The 23,206-nt window shown below is 36.9% G+C and overlaps 1 protein-coding gene and 1 pseudogene across 16 annotated transcripts in view; both read right to left on the bottom strand.

Moving 5' to 3' along the window:
• Positions 1–23,206, bottom strand: part of EPB41 (erythrocyte membrane protein band 4.1) — a 199,597-nt gene that overhangs the window by 50,688 nt on the left and 125,703 nt on the right. For all 16 annotated transcript variants that reach the window (XM_055332346.1, XM_055332341.1, XM_055332340.1 and 13 more), the window contains exons 8-11: positions 19,544–19,631; positions 16,507–16,659; positions 12,607–12,704; positions 8,971–9,143 (exon numbers count right to left, since the gene is read on the bottom strand). In XM_055332346.1, coding sequence (XP_055188321.1) covers positions 8,971–9,143; positions 12,607–12,704; positions 16,507–16,659; positions 19,544–19,631 — 512 coding nt within the window. The remainder of the gene's footprint in view (positions 1–8,970; positions 9,144–12,606; positions 12,705–16,506; positions 16,660–19,543; positions 19,632–23,206) is intronic.
• LOC129513906 (chromobox protein homolog 3-like) lies at positions 13,935–14,475 on the bottom strand (annotated as a pseudogene).

Genomic DNA, 23,206 nt, shown 5'->3' with positions numbered 1-23,206 from the left:
GTTATTTTCCTTTTTAATAAGTCATTTGATTAAAATAATATGAATTCATAACCATGGCCTTTAGTCCCTAAAAAAAAAAAACCTGAGTTCTGTCCTACCATCTCTCAGAATCTTATCAATTTGTATTACAGTTCCTCTTCTCTAATGTATCTAGGGCAGTGGTTCTCAATCAGGGGTTATTTGGGAATGTCTGGAGACATTTTTGATTGTCACAGCTGGGAAGAGAAGTAGGAGGGGGTACTGACATCTAGTGTATACAGGCCAAGGATGCTGAGATTAAGAAACCTTGACTTAGGGAAAAGGCTCTCTACAGACTGTTTTAGAGATAATATGCAATATAGGTTTATGACAAAAGTTTAATCTTTTCAGAGTTAATAGTTGTTTTGGCTTGGACTATTAGGCATCTAAGTTTCAGTTTGCTTACTTCAAAACCACCTATTCATACTCTTTATGCCTTATCTTCATCCTTTCAGGGATTAAAAAAACCTACACATACTTTGTAGTAAAACCTTACTTATCTGGCAGTGCCTACGAATGCTGTGTGTCTCCACATGATTTATTTATTTTTACATGCTGCGCGTGGAGTCCAACTCAGGGCTTGAACTCATGACCTTCAGATCAAGACCTGAGCTGAGCTCTCGTCCAGTGCTTAACCAACTGAGCCACCCATGTACCCCTCCATGTAATTTAATATTTCTGATAACAGATCATTATCCTTTCATGTAGGAGTTTTTAAATTTTTAATTATTTTGCATGGAAATCCTTAGAATTTTTAGTATATGTTTTCCTGCTTTCTTAAACTGAATATACTGAATTTACCATTGTTTAAAAAAAGTTTTGTTTTTGTTTTTTTGTTTTTGTTTTTGTTTTTTTTTTTGAGAGAGAGAGAACATGCCAAAGCAGGAGGAGGAGAGAAAGAATCTCAAGCAGAATCCATGTGGAGCGTGGAGCCAACTTGGTAACTCCATTTCATAACTCTGAAATCATGACCTGAGCCAAAATTAATACTCTGACACTTAATTAACTGAGCCACCCCAATGCCCCGAATTTATCTTGACACATTTTGATGTATAAGGAGTAAATACTAGCTAAAACAAAGGAATTCCATTCATCAAAACACATAAAAATTTGGAATTCACAACTACTTCATACATACAACTTCAAGAAAAAAATGCTTGTGACTCTGTAGTGATCTCCAGTGAAAGAAAGCATACTTAGGAAAAACAGCAGAAACACAAGAATCATCTATCTTCCAATGAAAACTCTGGCCTCTTGCAAGTCCTTGATACTCATGGGTGCTCTAAGCTACTCAATGCAAGAATGGCAGATGGCAGACCAAATCTAACAACACAGGGGAATGTGACAAAATATTTTGCTCACAGTTGTGTTAAACTATCATTATACATGTGTATTCACACCTCCTCTCAAAGAATTAATTCAACTCTGCCTGGCATCATAGAAACATAGCCCATGCTTCACCATGTGTTATTTTGCCACTTGCATTTGGTTTTAATCCAATACTAATACTGCAGAGCCAAATGATTTATGCCTTCAGTAGTATTCCTAGCCCTGGCAATCTGCACTGTCTGTGGAAAAGTAGGTATAAGTGTGGAAACTGGCAGTTAGAAACGGAGGCATAAAGTTTCATCATTTGTAAAATGTAGAAGATATTAACTCTATAGAATAGTAAGGGAAGCATATTCAATGGATATAAAAATACTTCATAAACACTAAATATTAGTAACTTTTAATGTCATACCTCTAAGTCCTCATACTTTTTTTGTCATTGGTCAGTGTCATTTCAACAGTATGTTGGGAAAAAATTAATTATGCACACACTGATATGCAATTCAAGTGAAGGATTTTACCTGGAAGCCCTGGAGAGAAGCAAATTTCTTTCCTTTTTCTTTCTAAAAAGATTTTATTTATTTATTTGAGAGAGAGAGAGAAAGTGTGCACACAGAGGGAGAAGCAGACTCCTCATTGAGCAGAGAGCCCAATGCGGGGCTCAATGCCAGGACCCAGAGATCATGACCTGAGCTGAAGGCAGTTGCTGAACTGACTCAGTCACCCAGGTATCCCGTCCTTTTCTCAATAAGAAGACTACAAAGTACAGATCATAATAGAGAATCATGGCAGTGACTATGGTTGTTGTTTTTTAAACATCTTTACTGAGATTTAATTCACATACCATATAATTCACTCGTTTAGATTGTATGAGCCAATGCTTTTCAGTATATTTATTGGAAGTAGTGATTGCTTTTTAAGATGCCTTGGCTCTTTAATTTTGTGAATTTGTTAGCTATTATAATATTTAGGTGCATATACAGAGAATGATTAACTTTAAAACTTCGATTATTTCCCATTTCTGAATGTCTAGACAAAGAAGTGTTGTGATAATCTTATGGACCCATTAATTCCAGTATTATATTGCTCTTGTCTAAAAACAACAGAAACTTTGAGACAGTTACATATTACAGCAGTGAGGAGTAAAACTCACAACCATCATATTAAGTAAAAGGAGACTTAAATTTTAGGTCCTGTTACTTACTAGCACAATTTCTGCTAGTATGGTACAGGTACAATAGGTATATAGTGGATCAATAGTTCTACTACCAGAGGGCCCACATGAATTGTTGCAGATCTTGAAAAACAAACAAAAAAAACCCCAGCTGATGCTCAGGTCCACCACAGACAGATGAAGTATCTAAAAGTGAAGCTTGGATACTTGTTTTATTTTAAAGTTCTGAAGATGATATGGGTGTACTCCCTTAGCAAGAATCACTGCAACTACTACTCACCGAGTGGATGAACAAATTGTGTGACTCTAACAAGTTATATAGTTTGTGCCCCAGTTTCCTCATGATTAAACCAAGAATTTCTTTTATTTATTTACTTTTTTTAAAAGTATTTATTTGAGAGAGAGAGAGAGAGAGAGAGAGATGGCAATGGACAGCATAAGTGGGGAGGAGAGGGAGAAGCAGGCTCCCCACTGAGAAGGGTGCCTGATTTGGGACTCGATCTCATGACCCTGGGATCATGACCTGAGCCAAAGGTAGATGCTTAACCGACTGAGCCACCCAGGTGCCCGCCCCTAAACCAAGAATTCCTTTTTTTTTTTGAAACCAAGAATTCCTAAATGCTTCTTATTCTTTAGGTTGTTGGTACTAAATAGGAATATACGGAAATGGTTTGAAATGCAAAAAGTGCAACAAAAATATAAGCTGAAAAATCTTTGTCATCATTATTAGCTATCCTTGTGACTTACCACTCTAACGTATAAACTGGGATCTGAACCAGTTTTAGCTTCTCAGCTGGTGAAGCAGATGCTCTGAGCACCAGATAGAACTGAAAACGGAGGAGTGTTCATTTGAATCATTAAAGTGAGGGCCTTTGTAAAACAATTCTTGTAAAAGTTTCCCTAATGTGCCATCTCTAGCTTAGAGACATATATATGTGTGTATGTGTGTGTGTGTGTGTGTATATATATATATATATATATATATATATACACACATATGTGTATATACATATACACACACGTGGGGGGGTCTAATAGGGAAAAGTCTCTCTCTCTTTTTTTAAGATATTATTTACTTTTTCATGAGAGACACAGAGAGTGAGAGAGACAGAGAGAGAGAGGCAGAGACACAGGCAAAGGGAGAAGCAGGTTCTATGCAGGGAGCCTGACGTGGGACTCGATCCCAGGTCTCCAAGATCACGCCCTGGGCTGAAGGTGGTGCTAAACCGCTGAGCCACCCGGGCTGCCCAGCAATGTCTCTCTCTTAAGATGAATAGAGAAGGATCTAGGAAAAGGAGGGAAAAACAGTTTCCATATACCTGTTTCTAATTCTTGTACTGAGAAGACAGCACACAGAGAAAAGGAAGACATTTGGAAACAAAACTAAAGACAAAATTAGTCCTATTCAGTTTATATGTAGTTTAGAGGCTTAAGAGTACCCACATGTAAAATATTTAGAACAGTGCCTGCATATACTAAGTGCTCAATGAATATTAATATTTTTTATTCTGGGATCCCTGGGTGGCTCAGCAGTTTAGCGCCTGCCTTCAGCCCAGGGCATGATCCTGGAGACCCGGGATCGAGTCCCACATTGGGCTCCCATCATGGAGCCTGCTTCTCCCTCTGCCTGTGTCTCTGCCTCACTCTCTATCTATGTCTCTTATGAGTAAATGAATAAAATCTTAAAAAAAAAATTTTTTATTCTTCCTCTTTTTGGAAAAAAAAAGTCATCATGGTGAAGAGTAAAAAACATGAGTCTGGGAGAACAGTCCTAGACTCTACTTCTAGTTTTGTTGCTATGTGACCTTAGGCAAGCCCCTTAAGTTGTAAGAAGTAATAAACAGCAAGGGGATCATCCACTTTGAGAAATGAAAAACAATAGTTCAGTGAAAGTAGAAAGAAAATAATGGAGATATTAGCTGGTATAAATTAAATACATATAATATGAAAAAAACCCAAAAGTTGGTTTTTTGAAGCAATAAATAAAATTAATAGATTTGTAACAAGAAAAAAAGGAGCACAGCTTACCAAAATCAGGAACATAAAAGGGGACACTGCTATAGCTCATAGAGATATTAAAAAAGATACCCAACTTTATGTAAATAAATTTAAAAATTAGGTGGATATGCACCTTGGTGGTGCAGCCAGTTAAGCATCTGACTCTTGGTTTCAGCTTAGGTTGTGAGATGGAGCCCATGTCAGCTCTGATGTAGAGTCTGCTTAGGACTCTCTCTCCCTCTGACCCCCCCCCTGCACTTGCTCTCTAAAATAAATAGGTAGATCTTTAAAAAAATTTTAGATGGAAGAGACATTTCCTGGAAAAACACAATAACCAAAATCAAAATAAGAACTTGAACACTGGAATAGTCCTTTACCTAATAAAGACACTGAATCTAAAAATAAGGAACTCCCCCACGAAAAAGATCCCTAGATGCAGTTATAGAAGTTAAAGGTTTGAAAACAAAAACAAAAACAAAAACAAAAACAAAAAAAAAGAAGTTAAAGGTTTGGGTTCTACCCTCAGATAGACCTTGTTCCAAGCTCAACCCCTGCATTTAGGATCTGTCTTCTGGGGCAAGTTACTCAATCTCTGTGCCTCAGCTTTCTCATTTATAAAATGGGCACGGTAATAATATAATAATACCTCAGAGAGTTTTCATGAGGAATAAATCAGATGATATATATATATGGTACTTAGCACAATGGCTGACATTTAGTAAGTCACACCAAAATATTAGCTATCATTAAACTATTGTTAATATTCTGGCCACAGCATTGTTATTTTATTTTGTATCATACAGAATTATGCTGCCATACTTTGGTTCCATTATGGGAGCATATATTTGAGAGACATCTTGCTCAGTTTAAGAGGAATCAGAATGAGTCAGCCACACTTGGAAAAGAGATTACCCAAGGAGTAAGACTTTTGTGCTTCCATACAAGTCATGCTTCTTTCTCATGTTTCTCTGCTGTCCTGAGTTCGAAGGGGCTGCTTTAATAGTAACAGTACAAGACAGATTACAGGCTTTGTCTTATTCAATCATGAAGACACTAGGAATTTGGATCAAAGATTAAATAACTTTTTTAAAGATTGGATAGCTGATAAGTGGATTGGAGAATAGGTTGGTTTAACTCCAAAACCCATGTTCTTTCAGATATTTATTCACTTATTCCTTTGTTCAACAATGTTCTTTACCTTTCCCTACATGTCAGATATTGTTCTAGTCACTGGAGATACAGCTGTAAACATACAAACATGGTCTCTGCCCTCATAGGGCTTACTGTCTATGGGTAAACAGATACCAAACAAAACAGTTTCAGACAGCAATAAGTACTATGAAGAAAATAAAATGGATAAAGAGTGTCTGGGGATGCGGGGGACCAGGTAGCTGTTTGTGATTGAGTGGTCTATATCTAAATTTAGAAGGTCCCTCAAGGGGGGAATCCCTGGGTGGCTCAGCAGTTTGGCACCTGCCTTCAGCCCAGGGCATGATCCTGGAGTCCCAGGATCGAGTCCCACATCGGGCTCCCTACATGGAGCCTGCTTCTCCCTCCGCTTCTCTCTCTGTCTCTCTCATGAATAAATAAAATCTTTAAAAAAAAAAAAGAAGGTCCCTCAAGGAGCTTTGTTTGAAATGAGACCTGAGTTATGAGAAGGAGTCAGCCATCCCAAAATCCAGGGAAAGAACATTCTCAAAGAGGGAGTAGCAAGGACGATGACCTAGAGGTGGAATGAGCTCGGCATGGGTCTAGATCAGTGTCATCCTGTAGACCTTTGTGTTCTGATGGAAATATGGTGATATCCAGTTTAGTAGCCTGTGGCCACATGTGGCCAATTATGAACTTGAAGTGTGGCTATGTAACTAAGGGACTGAATTTTAATTCAATTTAAATTTTAAAAGCGATATGTGGTGGGTAGCTCCCATGTTGGGCAGCACAGATCTAGATACTAGTGAATGAGCAGAATGGAGTAAAAAAAAAAAAAAAGTAAAAAAAAAAATAATAAGTGAGGTCAGAGAAGTAGGAGGGGCCAGATTGTGTAAGGCCTTGCAGGCCATCTAAAGAATCTAGATCCTATTGTGGTTGCAGTGGAAAGCTGTTAGAGGGATTGATATTATCTGATTTCCATTTTTATTTTTCATTTTTATTTATTTTTTTTAAAGATTTATTTATTTATTCATGAGAGACACAGAGAGGCCAAGACATAGGCAGAGGGAGAAGCAGACTCCCCACAGGGAGCCTGATGTGGCACTCGATCCTGGATCCTGGGATCACGCCCTGTGTCAAAGACAGTGGCCGGGTCACCCAGGTGTCCCTGATTTCCATTTTTAAAAGACCACTCTGACTATTGGGTCAATGGGGGACTAAAGCAGAAGCATGGTGAAGGCTGTTGCTGGATCTGGGTGAATGGTGAGGACAGCTGGAACTTGAGTATTGGCAATGAAGACAGAGAAAAGTGGTCAGAGATACACTTGGAGGTAGGCTAGACAAAATTACTGATTAATTTAAGCATTAGAGATGGTAAGGGGGAAAAAATCAAGGTTTAATCCTAGGCTTGATGGGAAAGTCAGAGAAAAGCACAGCTGGGGACATGGAAAATCAAAACTTGTTTCGGACAAGGTAAATTTTAGATATGTTCACTTGATCCTCATGTCTACCATTATTATGTAACATCATCAGGCATCTCCTTCCTTATCCAGTAAAGTGTCTTACTTTCAGTTTACCTTGGGTTTGGGTAGCTATTTTTTTTTTTTATTTTTATTGTTTTTACTGCCAATCTTCAGTGAGAACCTGAGGTTGGAAAGTTTAAGTGACTTGTTCAATCTCACGGAGAATACACTGCAAAGCTAGACCTGATACCATATCCCATGGAGTTTTCCATTAAATAGAAACTCATTATTTAGATATTATACTGATGTATCCTTTCTTTCTAATAGCAAAAATAACCAAAGATTCAAGTGTTAATGAGCTTTGGTATCTTGAACAAATTAGAAAGCTTTACCTACCTATAGAGAGATTTGTATTGCTTTCAGAAATCACATCCTGACTCTCAATTTTTTTTAGTTTTGTTTCCAAATGTCTTCTTTTCTCTGTGTGCTGTCTTCTCAGTACGAGAATTAGAAACAAGTGTATGGAAATTGTTTTTCCCTCCTTTTCCTAGATCCTTCTCGATTCATCTTAAGAGAGAGACTTTTCCCTGTTAGGCCCCCCCCCCTTTTTTTTTAAAGATTTTATTTATTTATGAGAGAGGGAGACAGAGACAGAGACAGAGACATAACCAGGCTCCACACAGAGAGCCTGATGTGGGACTTGATCCCGGGTCTCCAGGATTACAACCTGGGCCGAAGGCAGCAATAAACCGCTGAGGCACCTGGGTTGCCCCCACCTCTTTATATATATATGCCTCTAAGCTAGAGATGGCATATTAGGGAAACTTACAGGGATTGTTTTATAAAGGCCCTCACTTTAATGATATGAAAGAAAACTCCCTCTCCTGTTCTGATTTCCATTTTTCCACCTTACTTTTATAGTACATAGCATAGAGCTGGGCCCTGGTGAGCCCCTAATAAATATAATCAACACTACTCTATTTTGTTTACTGCCTTCTGAAATTTTATTTATTAGCCATTTTTTTTTACGTGGCATAAAGAAATGAATATGGCTTATTACTTCGTTTCAGGAATACTCTCAAATCCTTGAGACTAGGAAAAATTCTGAAAGATCTTCTGTTGGTATACAGAAGATGTTGGTATATGATTGTGTATACAATCATAAAACTTATCTATTTATTCCCTATTTTATTTAAACAAAATTTAGAGACTCCAATAATACTATTGCTTTCTCTGTCTCTAATTGCCACAGGTCAAATGATCTAAACTTTTTTTTAAGATTTTATTCATTTATTCATGAGAGACAGAGAGAGAGAGAGGCAGAGACACAGGCAGAGGGAGAAGCAGGCTCCATGCAGGGAGCCTGACGTGGGACTCAATTCCAGGTTCCAGGTCTCCAGGATCCTGCGCTGGGCTGAAGGCAGTGCTAAACTGCTAAGCCACCCAGGCTGCCCTGATCTAAACTTTTTAAATGAATGCTCTAGAGAGTCAGACCCCTTCTCCTCTTTCCTACTTGAAAAAAACAACTATTTAAATCAAGAGTAATTTTTCATTCAGTATACAAGATAAGGTTTTCATGCTATGTCAGAGATTTTGAATTCAAATTCTAACAGTGTTCATCCACTACTACCTAGCAGCAGAACCTTGATCTAGTTACTACTCTCTCTGAAATTCAGTTCTACTTTTCATAAGATGATTCTACTGAAACAGACAATTAGTAAGACCCATTTCATTTACCACTGAGATTCTTTAATTTGGCTCCCATGTAGACAACTGAACTTCTTTTATCTCTCCCTAATGAGTTAGAATCACAAGAAATCATTAATATTCAATACAAACCTCCATCAAGGCTCCGGGATGCCCGTTTGCTTGCTGTACGCTCGAAGTGTGGGGCAGGCCTGTCAATCAGAGCACTAGCTTGCCTGGTCTGAGCCTGAGTCCGGCCACTGTATCGAAATTTGGATCCCAGTGCAAGAAATTTGCTCTTAGGAAGGGTATCTGTTGATGTCAGTCTAGGGAGGAGAAAACATAATTATATATATTATTTTACTCTATTGAGAGTGTGAGATTAAAGACAAAAATCATGAATTAGTTTCATAGTTTCCTTATAGTTACTAAGACAACATTCCAATTAAGCAATCATTATTTTAATTCTATGTCAATTTCTCAAAACAACATGTATAATTGTGATCTATATTAATAATATCATCATCTATCCCTATAGATAGGGCCTTATGGTCTTCAAAATGCTTTTATAGCACTGTAATATATTCATTACATCCATGTAATATATTCATCATTTCATAGATATAAGAAACTGAGCCTCCAAAAATAAGATACTGCTTTAAGATTACATAGCTGGGGATCCCTGGGTGGCACAGTGGTTTGGCGCCTGCCTTTGGCCCAGGGTGCGATCCTGGAGACCCGGGATCGAATCCCACATCGGGCTCCCGGTGCATGGAGCCTGCTTCTCCCTCTGCCTATGTCTCTGCCTCTCTCTCTCTGTGTGTGACTATCATAAATAAATAAAATTAAAAAAAAAAAAAGATCACATAGCTGGTAAGAGGTTGGGCAATAACAGGATCCAAGCCCAGAGCACTTCTTCTACTCTATTAAGATAATAATTTTGTCCAAAGCACTCCAAACTCAACTAGTACCTGTTAACCTATTTAATAGGTCATTTGGTGTGTTTACCGCAGTTAGGAACCCTATCTTCTTTTTGGGCTATACTCTTCCTCCAAGGCATTTATTGCACTAACCTGAAACAATCTATGTGCTGGTCTCCACTACAAGGCTATGGGCTCTCTACGGGTAAAGGATAAAGACTATGATTTATTTACCTCTGTTTTCACTTCTGGCATAGTGCCTAGCATGAATTTACCACTCAATAAATGTTTGCTGAATAAATACATAAACTGCTACATCAAATACTTTCAAAAAGAGAGCACTTTTTCCCTTTGGGATAGTTTATTTTAATTAAGCAAATATTTACTTTCTTTTGAGTGATGAAGTGCCACATGTTAATATATTCTCTTATTTTGATAAAACATTTAAACAAACTGTCCTACAATAAATACTTTGGCTGTGGTTGAAATCTATACCACAGATATTAAACATTCAAAAAACTCTTTCTCATCCATACCCTTTTACTTTTTTTAAGTCATCTCTACACTCAACATAGGGCTCACACTCACAACTCTGAGACCCAGAGTCACACATTCTACCAACTGAGCCAGCCAGGCATCCCCCCCCCTTTTACTTTTTTTTAAAGATTTATTTATTTATTTGAGAGAGAAAGTGCACAAGCAAGCCTGAGTATGGGGGAGGGGTAGAGGAAGAAAATCTCGAGAAGACTCCCTGCTGAGAATGGAGCCCACCATATGGCTCATTCCCAAAACCTATGAGATCATGACCTGAGCCGAAATCAAGAGTTGGACATTCAACCAACTGAGCCCCCCAGGTGCTCCACCCCTTTTTTAAAACTCTATTTTCTTGGTTTGATTTTATTATTTTTCTTTAAAAAATTTATTTATTTGAGAGAGAGAGAATGCATGAGAGCACAAGTGGTGGAGAGGGAGAAGTAGGCTGCACATCGAGCAGGAAGCCCAATGCAGGGCTTGATTTCATGACCCTCTGATCATGACCTGAGTGAAACCAAGAGTCGGACACTTAACCAACTGAGCCACCCAGGTAACCCCTTTTGGTTTGATTTTAAAGAAGAGGACAATAAATAAAGAAATATCTCAATGCCAATAATTAAGATTCCTTAATTGGTTATTCCTTCATGTTTATCCTGAAATGAAAATTAAAATGTTATTTTCCCTGACTTGTCTTCATGTCTACTCTGCTATACTGCTAGGTATGATATGAAAATACAAACAGAAGTAAAGGGCATCGGGGCACCTGGAGAGCTCAGTTGGTTAAGCATCTGCCTTCAGCTCGGGCCCAGGGTCTTGAGACCGAACCCCACATCAGGCTCCCTGTTATGCGAGGAGCCTGCTTCTCTCTCTCCCTCTGCCTGCTGCTCCCCCTGCTTGTTCTCTCTATCTCTCTTTCTCTGTCAAATAAACAAATAAAATCTTTAAAAAAAAAGAATTAAAGGATATCATAGTTATCTCTCTTGAGAGCTATTCATAAAGAGCCAAGTTTGGGGCATCTGTGTGACTCAGTGGTTGAGCATCTGCCTTTGGCTCAGGTTGTGATCCCAAGATCCTGGGATTGAGTCCTGCCTATGTCTCTGCCTCTCTTTTTGTGTCTCTCATGAATAAATAAATAAAAATCTTAATAAAAAAAAAGGCCAAGTTTTATTACAATGACATGACATAAGATCTGGGATTTGCTTCAAAATACTCTGGGAAGGGGGCAGCCGAGTGGCTCAGCGGTTTAACGCCGCCTTCAGCCTGATCCTGGAGACCCGGGATCGAGTCTGACATCAGGCTCCCTGCATGGAGCCTGCTTCTCCCTCTGCCTGTGTCTCTGCCTCTCTCTCTGTCTGTCTCTCTCATGAATAAATGAGTAAAATCTTTAAAAAACAATACTCTGGGAGGGAGTAAGAAGGAATGGGTAAGGATATAGATGAAACAAGATTGGCCTTTGGGTGATAATATTGATGTTGGGTGACAGATATAAGAGTAGGTACAAGGATAGTTCATTATACCACTTTTTTTTTTTACTATTACCATGGATGCATTTTACAATAATAAAATTTTCTTCCAAAGACAAGCTGACAGCAACTAGCTTGCTCTCCTCTCAGTTCAGGTGATTATTTGTCTAAAGTCTGTCTTCTCTGCTAGATTGATTGCTCTCTCAGGACAGGGACTAGAACTATCTTGTGGTATACTCTCGGTGCCTACTAGAGTGCCTACACAAAGGGTAAGCACAAAGAAAACATTTGGTAAATGAATACAAGGGGTTACCAATGTGGTCTTTCAAAAAGCAGAACAACAACAAAAAAAAACAAAACAAAAAAAAAAGCAGAACAGATGAAACTTTCTTTTATCTTCTGATTATCTGATACAATTGGGCTTCAAAGAAGGTTCTAGGTACCTCTTTTCTGGAGTTGATTAGAGCCAAGATTACGGATCAACTTCCTACCTTTCATGTTCTAATAGTCCCACAGAAAGTAGTTAAGCACTGCTTAAAGAAATTCCATGTGGAGGTAAGTCAGGGTACTTTCCCTCACAGACTAATTTTAGTTCCAGTTAGGGTGATTACAGAGCCCCTAGTAAACACAGATTTCTTTTCCTCCCTTCTATATTCCTTTACCACACACAGAAAGGTGCTCTGGGAATGCTGAAGCATATTTTTCAACCCAAGGGAGGAGAACTGGATTTACTTTGTCTTGCTTAAGATGATCTCACCTGAGCTAAATAAAAGAATCCCAGCCATACAAAGAAGGGAATTTCAATAGCAGGTTTAAAATAGAAACATGCATAAATAATTTATCCTTGAAAAATACTTAAGCGAGAACAATACCTAAAAAACGTGTGATGCTCTACACAAACTTTCCATAATTTCTTAGCTGCTCGGTAACTGGGAAGTTTGAATCCAATGGTACTCTCATATTGTTCTTGCTATAAAAACAGGAATGAACATGAAACATGATTAGTTAACAGAAGTGATGCAGTACCAGAGGAATATGATGTTACAGAAGAGTACATTGTGAATAAAAAAAGAATGTTACTAGTTTAAGAAATTGAAATTTTTCTTTTTTTAATATAAAACTATTTATTGACCACTGTTTACTAGTATTTACAATAAAGTAAATAATATACAGTTGGATAACATTCTGACTACAAAGTTATTGTTTTTCCTGTTTTCTGCTGAACCAGTAACTCAAATACTGAGGACTGAGCCTACATGTTAGGAATGAGTTGGGGTGAAGAAAAAACACGCAGGTCAAGAATTTGGATTATAGAAGTCTGTCCACCCATTTATTTCAGCAGGTGCTAAATTGCCAACATTTCTAACCATCTGGTTATGATTAGGTTTCCATGAACAAAGTCTTAGACACTCCATGAATCATGTCAATGTCCTTTGGATGAAGAGTTTGTTGGTGGTGATAAAATTTTCTTTTCAGGGATCTTGCAAATAAACTTGCATTTATATGACTGTAACTATGGATATGGATTCTAATATGGCTGCTCTTAAATTGTTCAATTTAAACTGCTTACATTACATTTAAATTGTCCAATTAATTACAAAATTTGAAAGGTTAAGGCTTCAGGAAAAATTTCAATGTAATTTTAAGTGATTTATTTCTTAAGTTGCTGAAAATGATAGTATCCCAGAAACATGGGCTTATCCATGGTTATAAAATGCTGTTTTTGTTTTGGTGAATGTTTCAAAAATAACAAAAAGAAAACCACTTATGTATGTATTTTTTAAGTATATACACAAAAAAGCGCTAAACAAACAAACAAACAAACAAAAAAACCAAAATGATCCCTAGACATATAGGAGTTAAACACAAATTCTAACTGATTAACAACTATGAAGATTTCCCCCAACATTTAAAAAAGGTGTTCTCTAATGCAGGGGGATAATATACCACGGTCTCAAATATTCTTTTCTGATAAAGGAAACAACTACAGAAAGCTTTTATTTGTTCAAAGTAACCAGTGCTATAGATGCAAAAAACCCCAACAACTCCCCCAATACTACTTCAAAACAAACATATCAAACTTGATTTTCATTAGAATGTTATTTTCTCACACTAATAAATCAAAAAACAAAGACCCAGATTTTATGTGTATGTGTACACACACACACACACACACACACATAAAAAGCAACACAAACAATTATTGAGCTTCATCTTCTGGACAAGAATGCCAAGTTAGTCTCTCTTCATAAAATGCAATTACAATTTGAGGACACTTCATATTTGCCTCTTTTGCCGGCACCAAGTCTGCCTCATCTGAATCTTTCCATTTCATGAGAAACATTAGTTCTCCACTGCTGTCTGTGGCACCAATTATTCGTTCAGGATCAAGACCTCTGGCAAAGCCTCTTGGTTTAGCAGCAGCATCTCTTTTCTTCTTTGATTTGCTATCATCAGATTTGCTGTCAGATAAAGATTTTCTTTTTGTACCATCTTTTTCTTTACCAGCTTTTTGAGAATTAACAAATGCTTCAATTAACTCTGGACAATCTAGATTTTCTTCAGGTTCCCAAATATTGTCAGCATTTGTAAATCCCTTCCACTTGAGAAATACTCCACCTTCCCATTCACTATACGGCAATCCAGTACTTTTTCACCACAAATTCTTCAGGCTCTGCCTCTTCTACTTTTTTACACTTTTCATTCTGTTTCTTTCCCATTTTTTGCAATGTAGTTTTATTGGAGGCCTTTTTTTTTTTTTTTTTTTTTTTTTAGACTTGAAGAGCTATTATTCACTGCCTCCAAGCTGCTCTGGGTCCCGGGTCTGTGGCATCTCCAAGAAATCGAAATTTTTCAATTGAAATTGAAAATTTTCACTTGAAATTTACTTACCAAAAGAAATCTACTCACTTGAGGTGACTTCCACAGCAGAAAAGCCAGGGAATGCATCTTATATTATTTATGCATCTTATTTTTTCAGAACTTACTCCCTCTACAGATACACCACACACACAAACACACACACACACACACACACACACACACACTGTACATTTTTCTGAGACATACTTAAGTGACCTTTTGACTGTCCAGACATCACTCTTCCTTATCACTGTGTTCAGCCGGGATATGTGACTACTATATAATCAGGGAATGGGATAGCATGATTCCTCCAATTAATCAATCATTATTATGCAATTGTTTTAAGTAAGAGGAGCTAATAAAGACTTTGGCTCAAACCAGATTCCTAAATCATTCAGTGTTTTCTTTTTTTCCTTTGATTGACCACTAATTTATCTGGAGACCTCTTTGACTGAAGCAAATCATAACCTGCCAAGGATTTGAGAAACACTATACTGTTAGTCTTTTGCCTCTTTGTTTCTACCTTAAGCATACTTTATAAGGTAGAAAAGAAACTGACATTTATATTTAGTGCCTATTATTGTCAGTAATGCTATGATTAGACGGTATCATATTTTTACACATGAAGAAACCAAGATCAGAGAAGTTATCTGTTCACTATCATAGCTATCAAGTTGCAGACTTTCATGGTTTCTACTATATTACACTACTGCTATATCATCCTCTATAAACGTTAACACTCCACTTCTGAAAATCCAGTCATTGTTCCTAATCGTTCTTAAATAACATATTTATTTGCATGTCTGTGTGTAAATGTCCTGCCTTTCCACATTAAAATCTAAGATTGGTTAATGGATGAACTCTTTTATTCACTATTATAGTCCTACCCTAGAATAGTCCCTAGTACAAAGAAAGCCCTCAATCAATAAATATTTGGTGAATGAATGCCTCTCAGATTTGAAACTTTTGAGGGAAGACACTGATTCCTTTTTACTAAGCACAGGTAAATAATGATGGTATTAAGTAAATGCTTCATTGAGTTTATCCAAAATTTTTAAGGCTGCACATTCAATATTTCCAAGCTAAAATAATGAGCCATTTTCCACCAGCAGATGGTGATACAGACACAAAAAAAGCCACATTACATTTGTGCATTACTTTCTTGTTTAGAGCTTTATAGCTGTCATCTCTTTGATCTTCAAATCAACTGTGACAGAGAAGGTATTATCCCACTCAAATGATAAGGAAGCTGAGCCCTAGATTTGTCCTGGGTATTTTGTTTACTAGTGGCTGAGGCAAGTAGGAGCTAGAACTTTTTAAATTCCTACTTAAATGATTTTCTATTGTGCCATAGCTCTTTAATGTAAAAGTTAAGTTTGGTCAGCATTAGTATATCCCAAATCTTAAATACCAATTAATAACTGAGTTGTCTGGTATGAAGTTGAACAGTTATCTCTATTAAAAATCTAGAACTTGACCTAGAATACATTCTTAGTAACTACTAGAAGCTCCACATACAAATAAATCTTAATTGCACGAGGTAAGGTGTCAGTGGTACAAAACATGAGTATCTTAACCTCATGATTTTAAAATCTCTTGCTACTTTATTTATAAATATTTATAAATATTTTTCCATCAAGACTTTACCTACAGTAAACAAGGAACAAGTTTTATTAATCCAAGATTCACTTTTGGCCATGGTATATTAACTTATGTAAAGAGAAATGTCCAGCAGATTAGTAGTAAGGAAAATAAGAAGCATTACGGGGCTGATTAATTTAGAAAACATAATTACCAGCTCCTGAATAGCTAGAGAGATGTCTTAGATGACATAAGAAAAATAAGAATGAAGAGATGTTTTCAACATGGTCCATATTTGATTCAGGAGGAAAGAAGCATGAATTCTGTACCTCTCCAGGACGGATCTTGATGAAAAAGCTGCTACGTTTGTAAGAAATCTTCAGAACTTTGGGCCAAGGGAAGCGGTTGATTCTCAGCTTATCTTTATAAACCAGAAGGCCACTAGAGCAGACACCTAGGATGATATCCACTCCCTCCAAGTCCTGAAAAAGTATAGTGTTAGCAGTTCAGTTTCAGCAAAGTGCTCAACACACTGTTGACTATTATTTGATAATCTGAAGATATCAATAACCAAAAACCCTTACAAGAGTATACATTAAAAAGCAAAGCTTAAATTAACAATCATAATCCATGGAACTATTAAGTCTATGTAAAAATGTTACTATATCACTGTGAAGTGAACATCTGCTCTTCTCTTGTCCAAGAAACATGGACATGCACACGTCTTACCACTGAAGGAACTCCTAGAAGTAATGTAGCCATCACCGCCATTCCTCAAAACCACCATGAAATGTCACAACTTTTTTTATGATAATGTGGTCATTCATTCAAAAATCATAAAGGAGTTGACTGTATTCCTCTATAAAGTCAGTATGAGAGAATCTCAGACTCTTTTAATTATTGATGTTAAGTATATTAAATTATAAAAACCCAAAGTCAAGAAGGAACAGCAAGATAAAGTCACATTTCCATGCCTCTTTAGTAATTTTTAAAAATTAAATGTACAATAATAATCATGTGTTTTCAAATAGGAAAATAAATTTCACCTGAGTAAATCTCTACTGATGACTATTTAAATAGGTAATCAAAACCCAGAGTTAAATGCTTCTTGACTACTCCTTTTCCCAAATTGAGTATAGAGAAACACATTAGTGCCTATATGTGTTATGTACAATCACAACTGAGAAGTAAAAATAATAAACAGCTCTAACTCAATGACTCTATAACTGAGAATTTCCCAGAAGATCTGTCTTAAAGCCTGTGGGTACAACTATATCTCTCTCCTAATTATATGTTTTGGAGAAACAATTTGCTTTACAACATTTGGGAAAGGAGCATGCTGCCTGACTTCCTCATTACTCCTGATAATTACCTCATCGACATCAGCCTACAGCATGAATTGAGAAGCAAAACTAAACAATTTCAGTTCTGATCTTTCTACCATCTACTTTAGAGATTCACAGAAGCACCCAGGCCAAAACAATCCAGAGCAACATTTTAAGGAAAACCACTAACATAAAATAAACTTTTATTAGATTTAATAGAATCTAAAGAAGGAAGAATCTTCAGGTATCAGCTATTCAGGGTGAGAGAAACATAAAAGGTCCTGTTAGTTCAATCACACATCAGATGTTTGAATGTCCTTCTTTCTAAATTCCTACCAAGCAATTATTCTACCTACCCTGAAATAGAAGGTAGTGAGCATTCCTTTCTTTTTTTTAAGATTTTATTTATTTATTCATGAGAGACACAGAGAGAGAGAGAGAGGCAGAGACACAGGCAGAGGGAGAAGCAGGCTCCGTGCAGGGAGCCCGATGTGGGACTTGATCCCGGGACTCCAGGATCACGCTGCTGAGCCACCCAGGATCCCCTGTAGTGAGCATTCTGTCACTGGAGCTATTCCAGCATAGGTTAGAATAATTGTTTTGTAGAAATTTAGAAAAAAGGACATTCAAACATCTGGTGTGTGATTGGACTAACAGGACCTTTCATGTTTTAGCCACTAAATAATTACTATGGTAGCTGGGGGCCCATTTCCATCTTAGAAAAGCTCTGTTAGGTAATTTGTCAAATTATGTTGAATAGTATTTCCCTGTAATTTCCATTTTACTAGCTCTAGTTTTGTTTCTGGAGCCATAGTAAAATCTTTACTTCACACAGCAATCCATCAATACACAAAGATAGGTATTATGTCTTCCCTAAACCTTCTCTTCTATGAGCTAAGTATACATTTCTTTGCTTTCCCACTAGACATGGTTTTGAGTCCCCTCATCAAGCACCCTAGTTAAGTTTCTCTAAATGAACCTCACATCATTCCTTGAGCCCATTCCCTCACAAACTCCTCACACTCCCTTGCAACCCCTGGCCTTTTCAGTAACTGAAGATGAGAGAAGTCAAGCAACTTCCTTTAAGTTTATCCTCTTAGGTTGTATTAGGCAGAACTAGGATTAAAGCTCAAGTTTCCAATGCCCTAACCCAGCAGTTTCCAAATGAACCACTGTGGTTCATCCCATGTGCATTAGAATCACCTGGAGAGCTGGTAAAATCAGATTTCTTGGCTCCACCTGCAGCATTTCTGATTAAGTCTGGGATGGGACCTGAAATGTGTATTTCTAACAAGTTCCTGGATAATGCTAAATGCTGGTTAGAAGACCACACTTTGAAAACCACTACCTCAGGCCAATGGTTCTCAGATTCAGGTGTAAAAGAGTAATCTAAGATGTTCATTCAACTTGGAGTTCTAGAATTTGTCCGAAGCAATTCAGTAAATCTGGGAGGACCCTGAGAATCTGCATACTTACTAAATAAATGCCCAGGTGACTTTGATGTAGGTGATGTTGGTTGTGAAACATGCCTTGCTGCCACTCTATATTTTCAAATGCATCTGCATTTTAGGAAAATAACACTTCTGCTCTATATATTTGATCCTTATAGGGGCCTTGATGTGAAACTTCATTCTGATAGTGGAATCACAAAGGGGCAATTCAAATTATACACTTAAGGGGCACGGGGTGGCTCAGTCAGTTAAGCATCTGTCTTCAGCTCAGGTCATGATCCTATGGTGCTGGGATCAAGCCCCATGCAGGGCTTTCTGCTCAGTGGGGAGCCTGCTTCTTCCTCTCCCTCTGTGGCTCCCCCTGCTGGCTCTCTCTCTCTCTCTCTCTCTCTCTCTCGCACTCTCTCTCTCTCATTCTCGCTCTTGCTCTCAAATAAATAAAATCTTAAAAAAAGATTAAACAAAATTCTAACAAGAACCATCTCTTTTGAATGTTTTTATAATACTCCAGATAAAAGTTGGCAACAAGTATTATATGACCCAGGTCTGATACATGTATATTAATAAAGGCCAAATATATCATTCATTACCTTTGCTTTATGAAGGTCAACACCATACATAGACAACTTTTTGGCATTTTCAAGAAATTCCAGGTCAGCTTGAGCTGGAGTCATGGACCTTTGGTAGAATAAAAATTGAAAATTCAGCATCACAGTACCAACGTTTACAATAATAACATTTGTATATTAGTTGCACTTTACATACACAAGTATATATATATTTTTTATATTATGTATTTATATATTTATATATTATATATAAATATAAATATATATATATATATACACACACAAACACACACACCAATACGTATACGGATATATTTCATAGTGCTGAAAATAAAATATTAGGGAAAAGGAGTTTTACCACTACCTGTGTCTAAATCATTGAAATATACCTCAGTAAAAAGAGATCTTGGAGAAAAACAAAGTCACCAAAAAACTATTAAAAGAAAAGTTTTAAAAAGTATCCTGTTAATTCCTTAAAAGCTGCCTCACCATCATCGTTTCTATTACCCCTCCCTCTCCTCAGCTTTTTTCTCTAACACACACAAACTCCTCCCACTAATTTTTCTTGCCAAGGAGGTGACCAAATTAAATCCTCTGAGGGCATGGTACAATTTACAATATCCTCTTAGCTGCCTTTTTCTTTCCATACTGCTGAATTATTATGGAAATTAAACAGGAGGGCAGCTGAAGTTACTTAACTGGCGACTCTTAATAGGGGCAGGCTTGATGAAAAGAAATTTTCTGGTAACAGATGGTGTCCTGCCCACTAATCTAAACAAAATAAATTGGTTAATAGAAGCATGTAGATAATGGGGCTGCTTTCTCTGTTATTAAGATGTCTTCATTACTACGCATATAATGAATTTGATTTGTTTGAAAACAATCAGTCTCACTATCTAAATGCTCACTGTGATGGTCTTACCTTCTCCTTTATAACTTTTCCCTTTTTTGAGAAGTGCTCATGAGCTGTTATATTGAGCTCTAGAGAAAAAGATATCACTCCTAGTGCTACACAATTCAGGCCAATCAAATTTAACTTCATACTAACAATAATGCCGCCACACCCCTAAAGAAAAACCGTGTAAATGGCTGTTTCCCAGAGGACCGCCTTAAACTATACAAAGCAGCAGTGGCCTATTCATTTAACAGAAGAAAGTCTCTTCTAAACCTATCTGTCTTTTACCCTCATTAAAAAGAACAAAGGTTCCTTGGAACAACAACTAAAATCTCAGGAGGCAGTCTGCAGATTTGTTAATGACTCAGCCTCCCCAAATAACCCCCCCACACACACACACACACAAGCACTAAATCATTACACCTGAGTTCTATTTGCTACTAGATCTAAAATTGAACACACATACACACAAAAGGAGAATGGGAAAATGAACACATATGCAAGTCTGTGTATTCAAGTCCCTAAAAACACCCCAGGAACCAGGCACCCAGGTGGCTCAGTCGGTTGAGCAACTGACTCTTGGTTTCTAAACTGGTCATGGTCTCACAGTCATGGGATCAAGCCCCAGGATAGGTTCTGAGCTCAGTGTGGAGTCAGTTTGATATTCTCACTCTGCCCCTTCTCTCTCAAATAAATAAAAATCTTTTAAAAACCACAGGAAAAAAAAAAAAACTCAGGAAGTTTTTATAGTTTTTTTTCCCCCATGTAAAGTTACATACTTTTCTAGTTAAGATTACTCCCAATCATTTTATAATTTTTGTTGTTGTTACTATTATCAATGGCTTCAATTTTATGATTCTGAAGGTGGAACGGAGCTTGAATATTACAGAATCCAACACTTTGATTTTGCTGACGAAGAAATAGGCCCTGAGAGATCACATAGTCATGGGCAAGTTGTGACTCTCAAGTTTAAGGCAGCAAGCTTTAGTCAGCACTTAGTCACATTACTCAGGCTGGAATCATGTCTCCTGCACTTTAGAGTGGTGACCTGGTGTCTCCTTCAATCTCTTAACTATAAAGTAAGATCCATAATAATATCTAATTCCAGAGACTAGGTTAGGCAATGACTTTTTATCTTTGCTGAATGAATGAAAGTGACTAGTAGGATAAAATGAGATAAATGGTTGTGAAACTGCTCTGCAAATATAAATGTTTATTATTATTGCAACTTTAGGTTCCTTTTTAAAAAAATTTTTTTAAGATTTATTTATTTATTTAAGAGAGAGAGTGTGTGCATGTGTGTGTGTGTGTGTGAGCAGAGATGGAGAGGCAGAAGGACAAGGAAAGGAGAGAATCCATAGCAGTCACTACTGAGCACATAGCCAACATGGGGATTGATTCCAAGATCCTGAGATCATGACCTGAGCCAAAATCAAGGGTCAGCCACTCAACTGATGCAACTTTAGGTTTCTGATGATAGTACAATGGAACATCTATACACAATTCATAGAAGAGAAAAATTTTGATCACCTAAACTTGAAGACAGATTTTAAAATATTAAATGAGGCAATCATGATAAAATCTTCTCTATACTTACTCCTCCAACTCTAAGGGATGTTAATTGGGTCAATTTAAATACAGATTTAAGTTTCAAACCATGTATTTAAATGTTTCTCTAAGTAAGCACATTCTAAAATTGTATTAAGGACAGGAGGACCTGACTGGCTCAGTTGGAAGAACATGTGACTCTTGATCTCAGGGTTATGAGTTCAAGTCTCATGTAGGGTGGAGATTACTTAAATAACTAGATATTGTTAATCAATCAATCAAATTGTATTAAGGGCAGGTAGTAGAAGAGTTAACTTATTTAAAACTATGAATTTCTTTGTTAGTTGAAAATAATACTTATATTTAAAGTTTGGCTGATGTTTGAAACATGCTTAAACTTAAAAGTTACCTACAATGCAAATCATTTTTTCCTCTACTATTTTTGGGAAAACTGTGTTGCTTATAGGGTGTAATTCCTATAAACAAAGATATTCTCCTATATAACCTCAATGCAACCATCCAAAGCAGGGAATAAATATTATTACATTACTACTATCTAATCCTCAGACCCCATTCAAGTCTAGCCAGTTATTTAAAAAAAATGTTCTATACAGTAGAAAAGGCCCAGTTTAGTTAGCATTCATGAGTTTCATTTAGTTCATGTCTCTGGTCTTCTTCTTTAGTCTGAAATAGTTCCTTAATCTTTCTTTGACTTTCATAATCTTGACCTTTTGAGGAATCCAAGATAGTTATTCTATAGAATGTCCCTCAGTTTGGGTCTGATGTTTCTCCATGAGTTGATTCAGGTTTTGCATCTTTGATAGGAATAGCACAGACGTGGCTCCATGTTCTCACTGTATCCTATCAGGTAGCAGGTATGCAACTTCAATTCGTCCCTTCATGGACAAGTTCATTTTGATCACTGATGTCTGCCAGGCTTCTCCTCTGTGAAATTCTTATTTATCTCTTTGTAATTAATAACTATTTTGTGGGAATGTATTTGGAAATCTTTTGAATATCCAATTCCTTATCAAACTTTAAATTTATTAATTTTATCAGTATGGATTCATACATTCTCACTTTATTCAATGCAATATAATAAATTATTTTCCTTATTTATTTTAGTGCTTAAATTGGCCAGATTTGGTCAGTGGGAGCCTCTCCAAGTTGGATTCTGTATCCTTCTGATCACTGCTGTCATTTTTTGAGCATCTCCTTTCCCCAACAATGTAGAGTTAGAG

Source organism: Nyctereutes procyonoides, unplaced genomic scaffold (assembly GCF_905146905.1).
Source record: "Nyctereutes procyonoides isolate TBG_1078 unplaced genomic scaffold, NYPRO_anot_genome, whole genome shotgun sequence".
NCBI lineage: Eukaryota > Metazoa > Chordata > Mammalia > Carnivora > Canidae > Nyctereutes > Nyctereutes procyonoides.
Note: the sequence above shows the minus strand (reverse complement) of the source record. Positions and strands in the feature narration are given on the sequence as shown.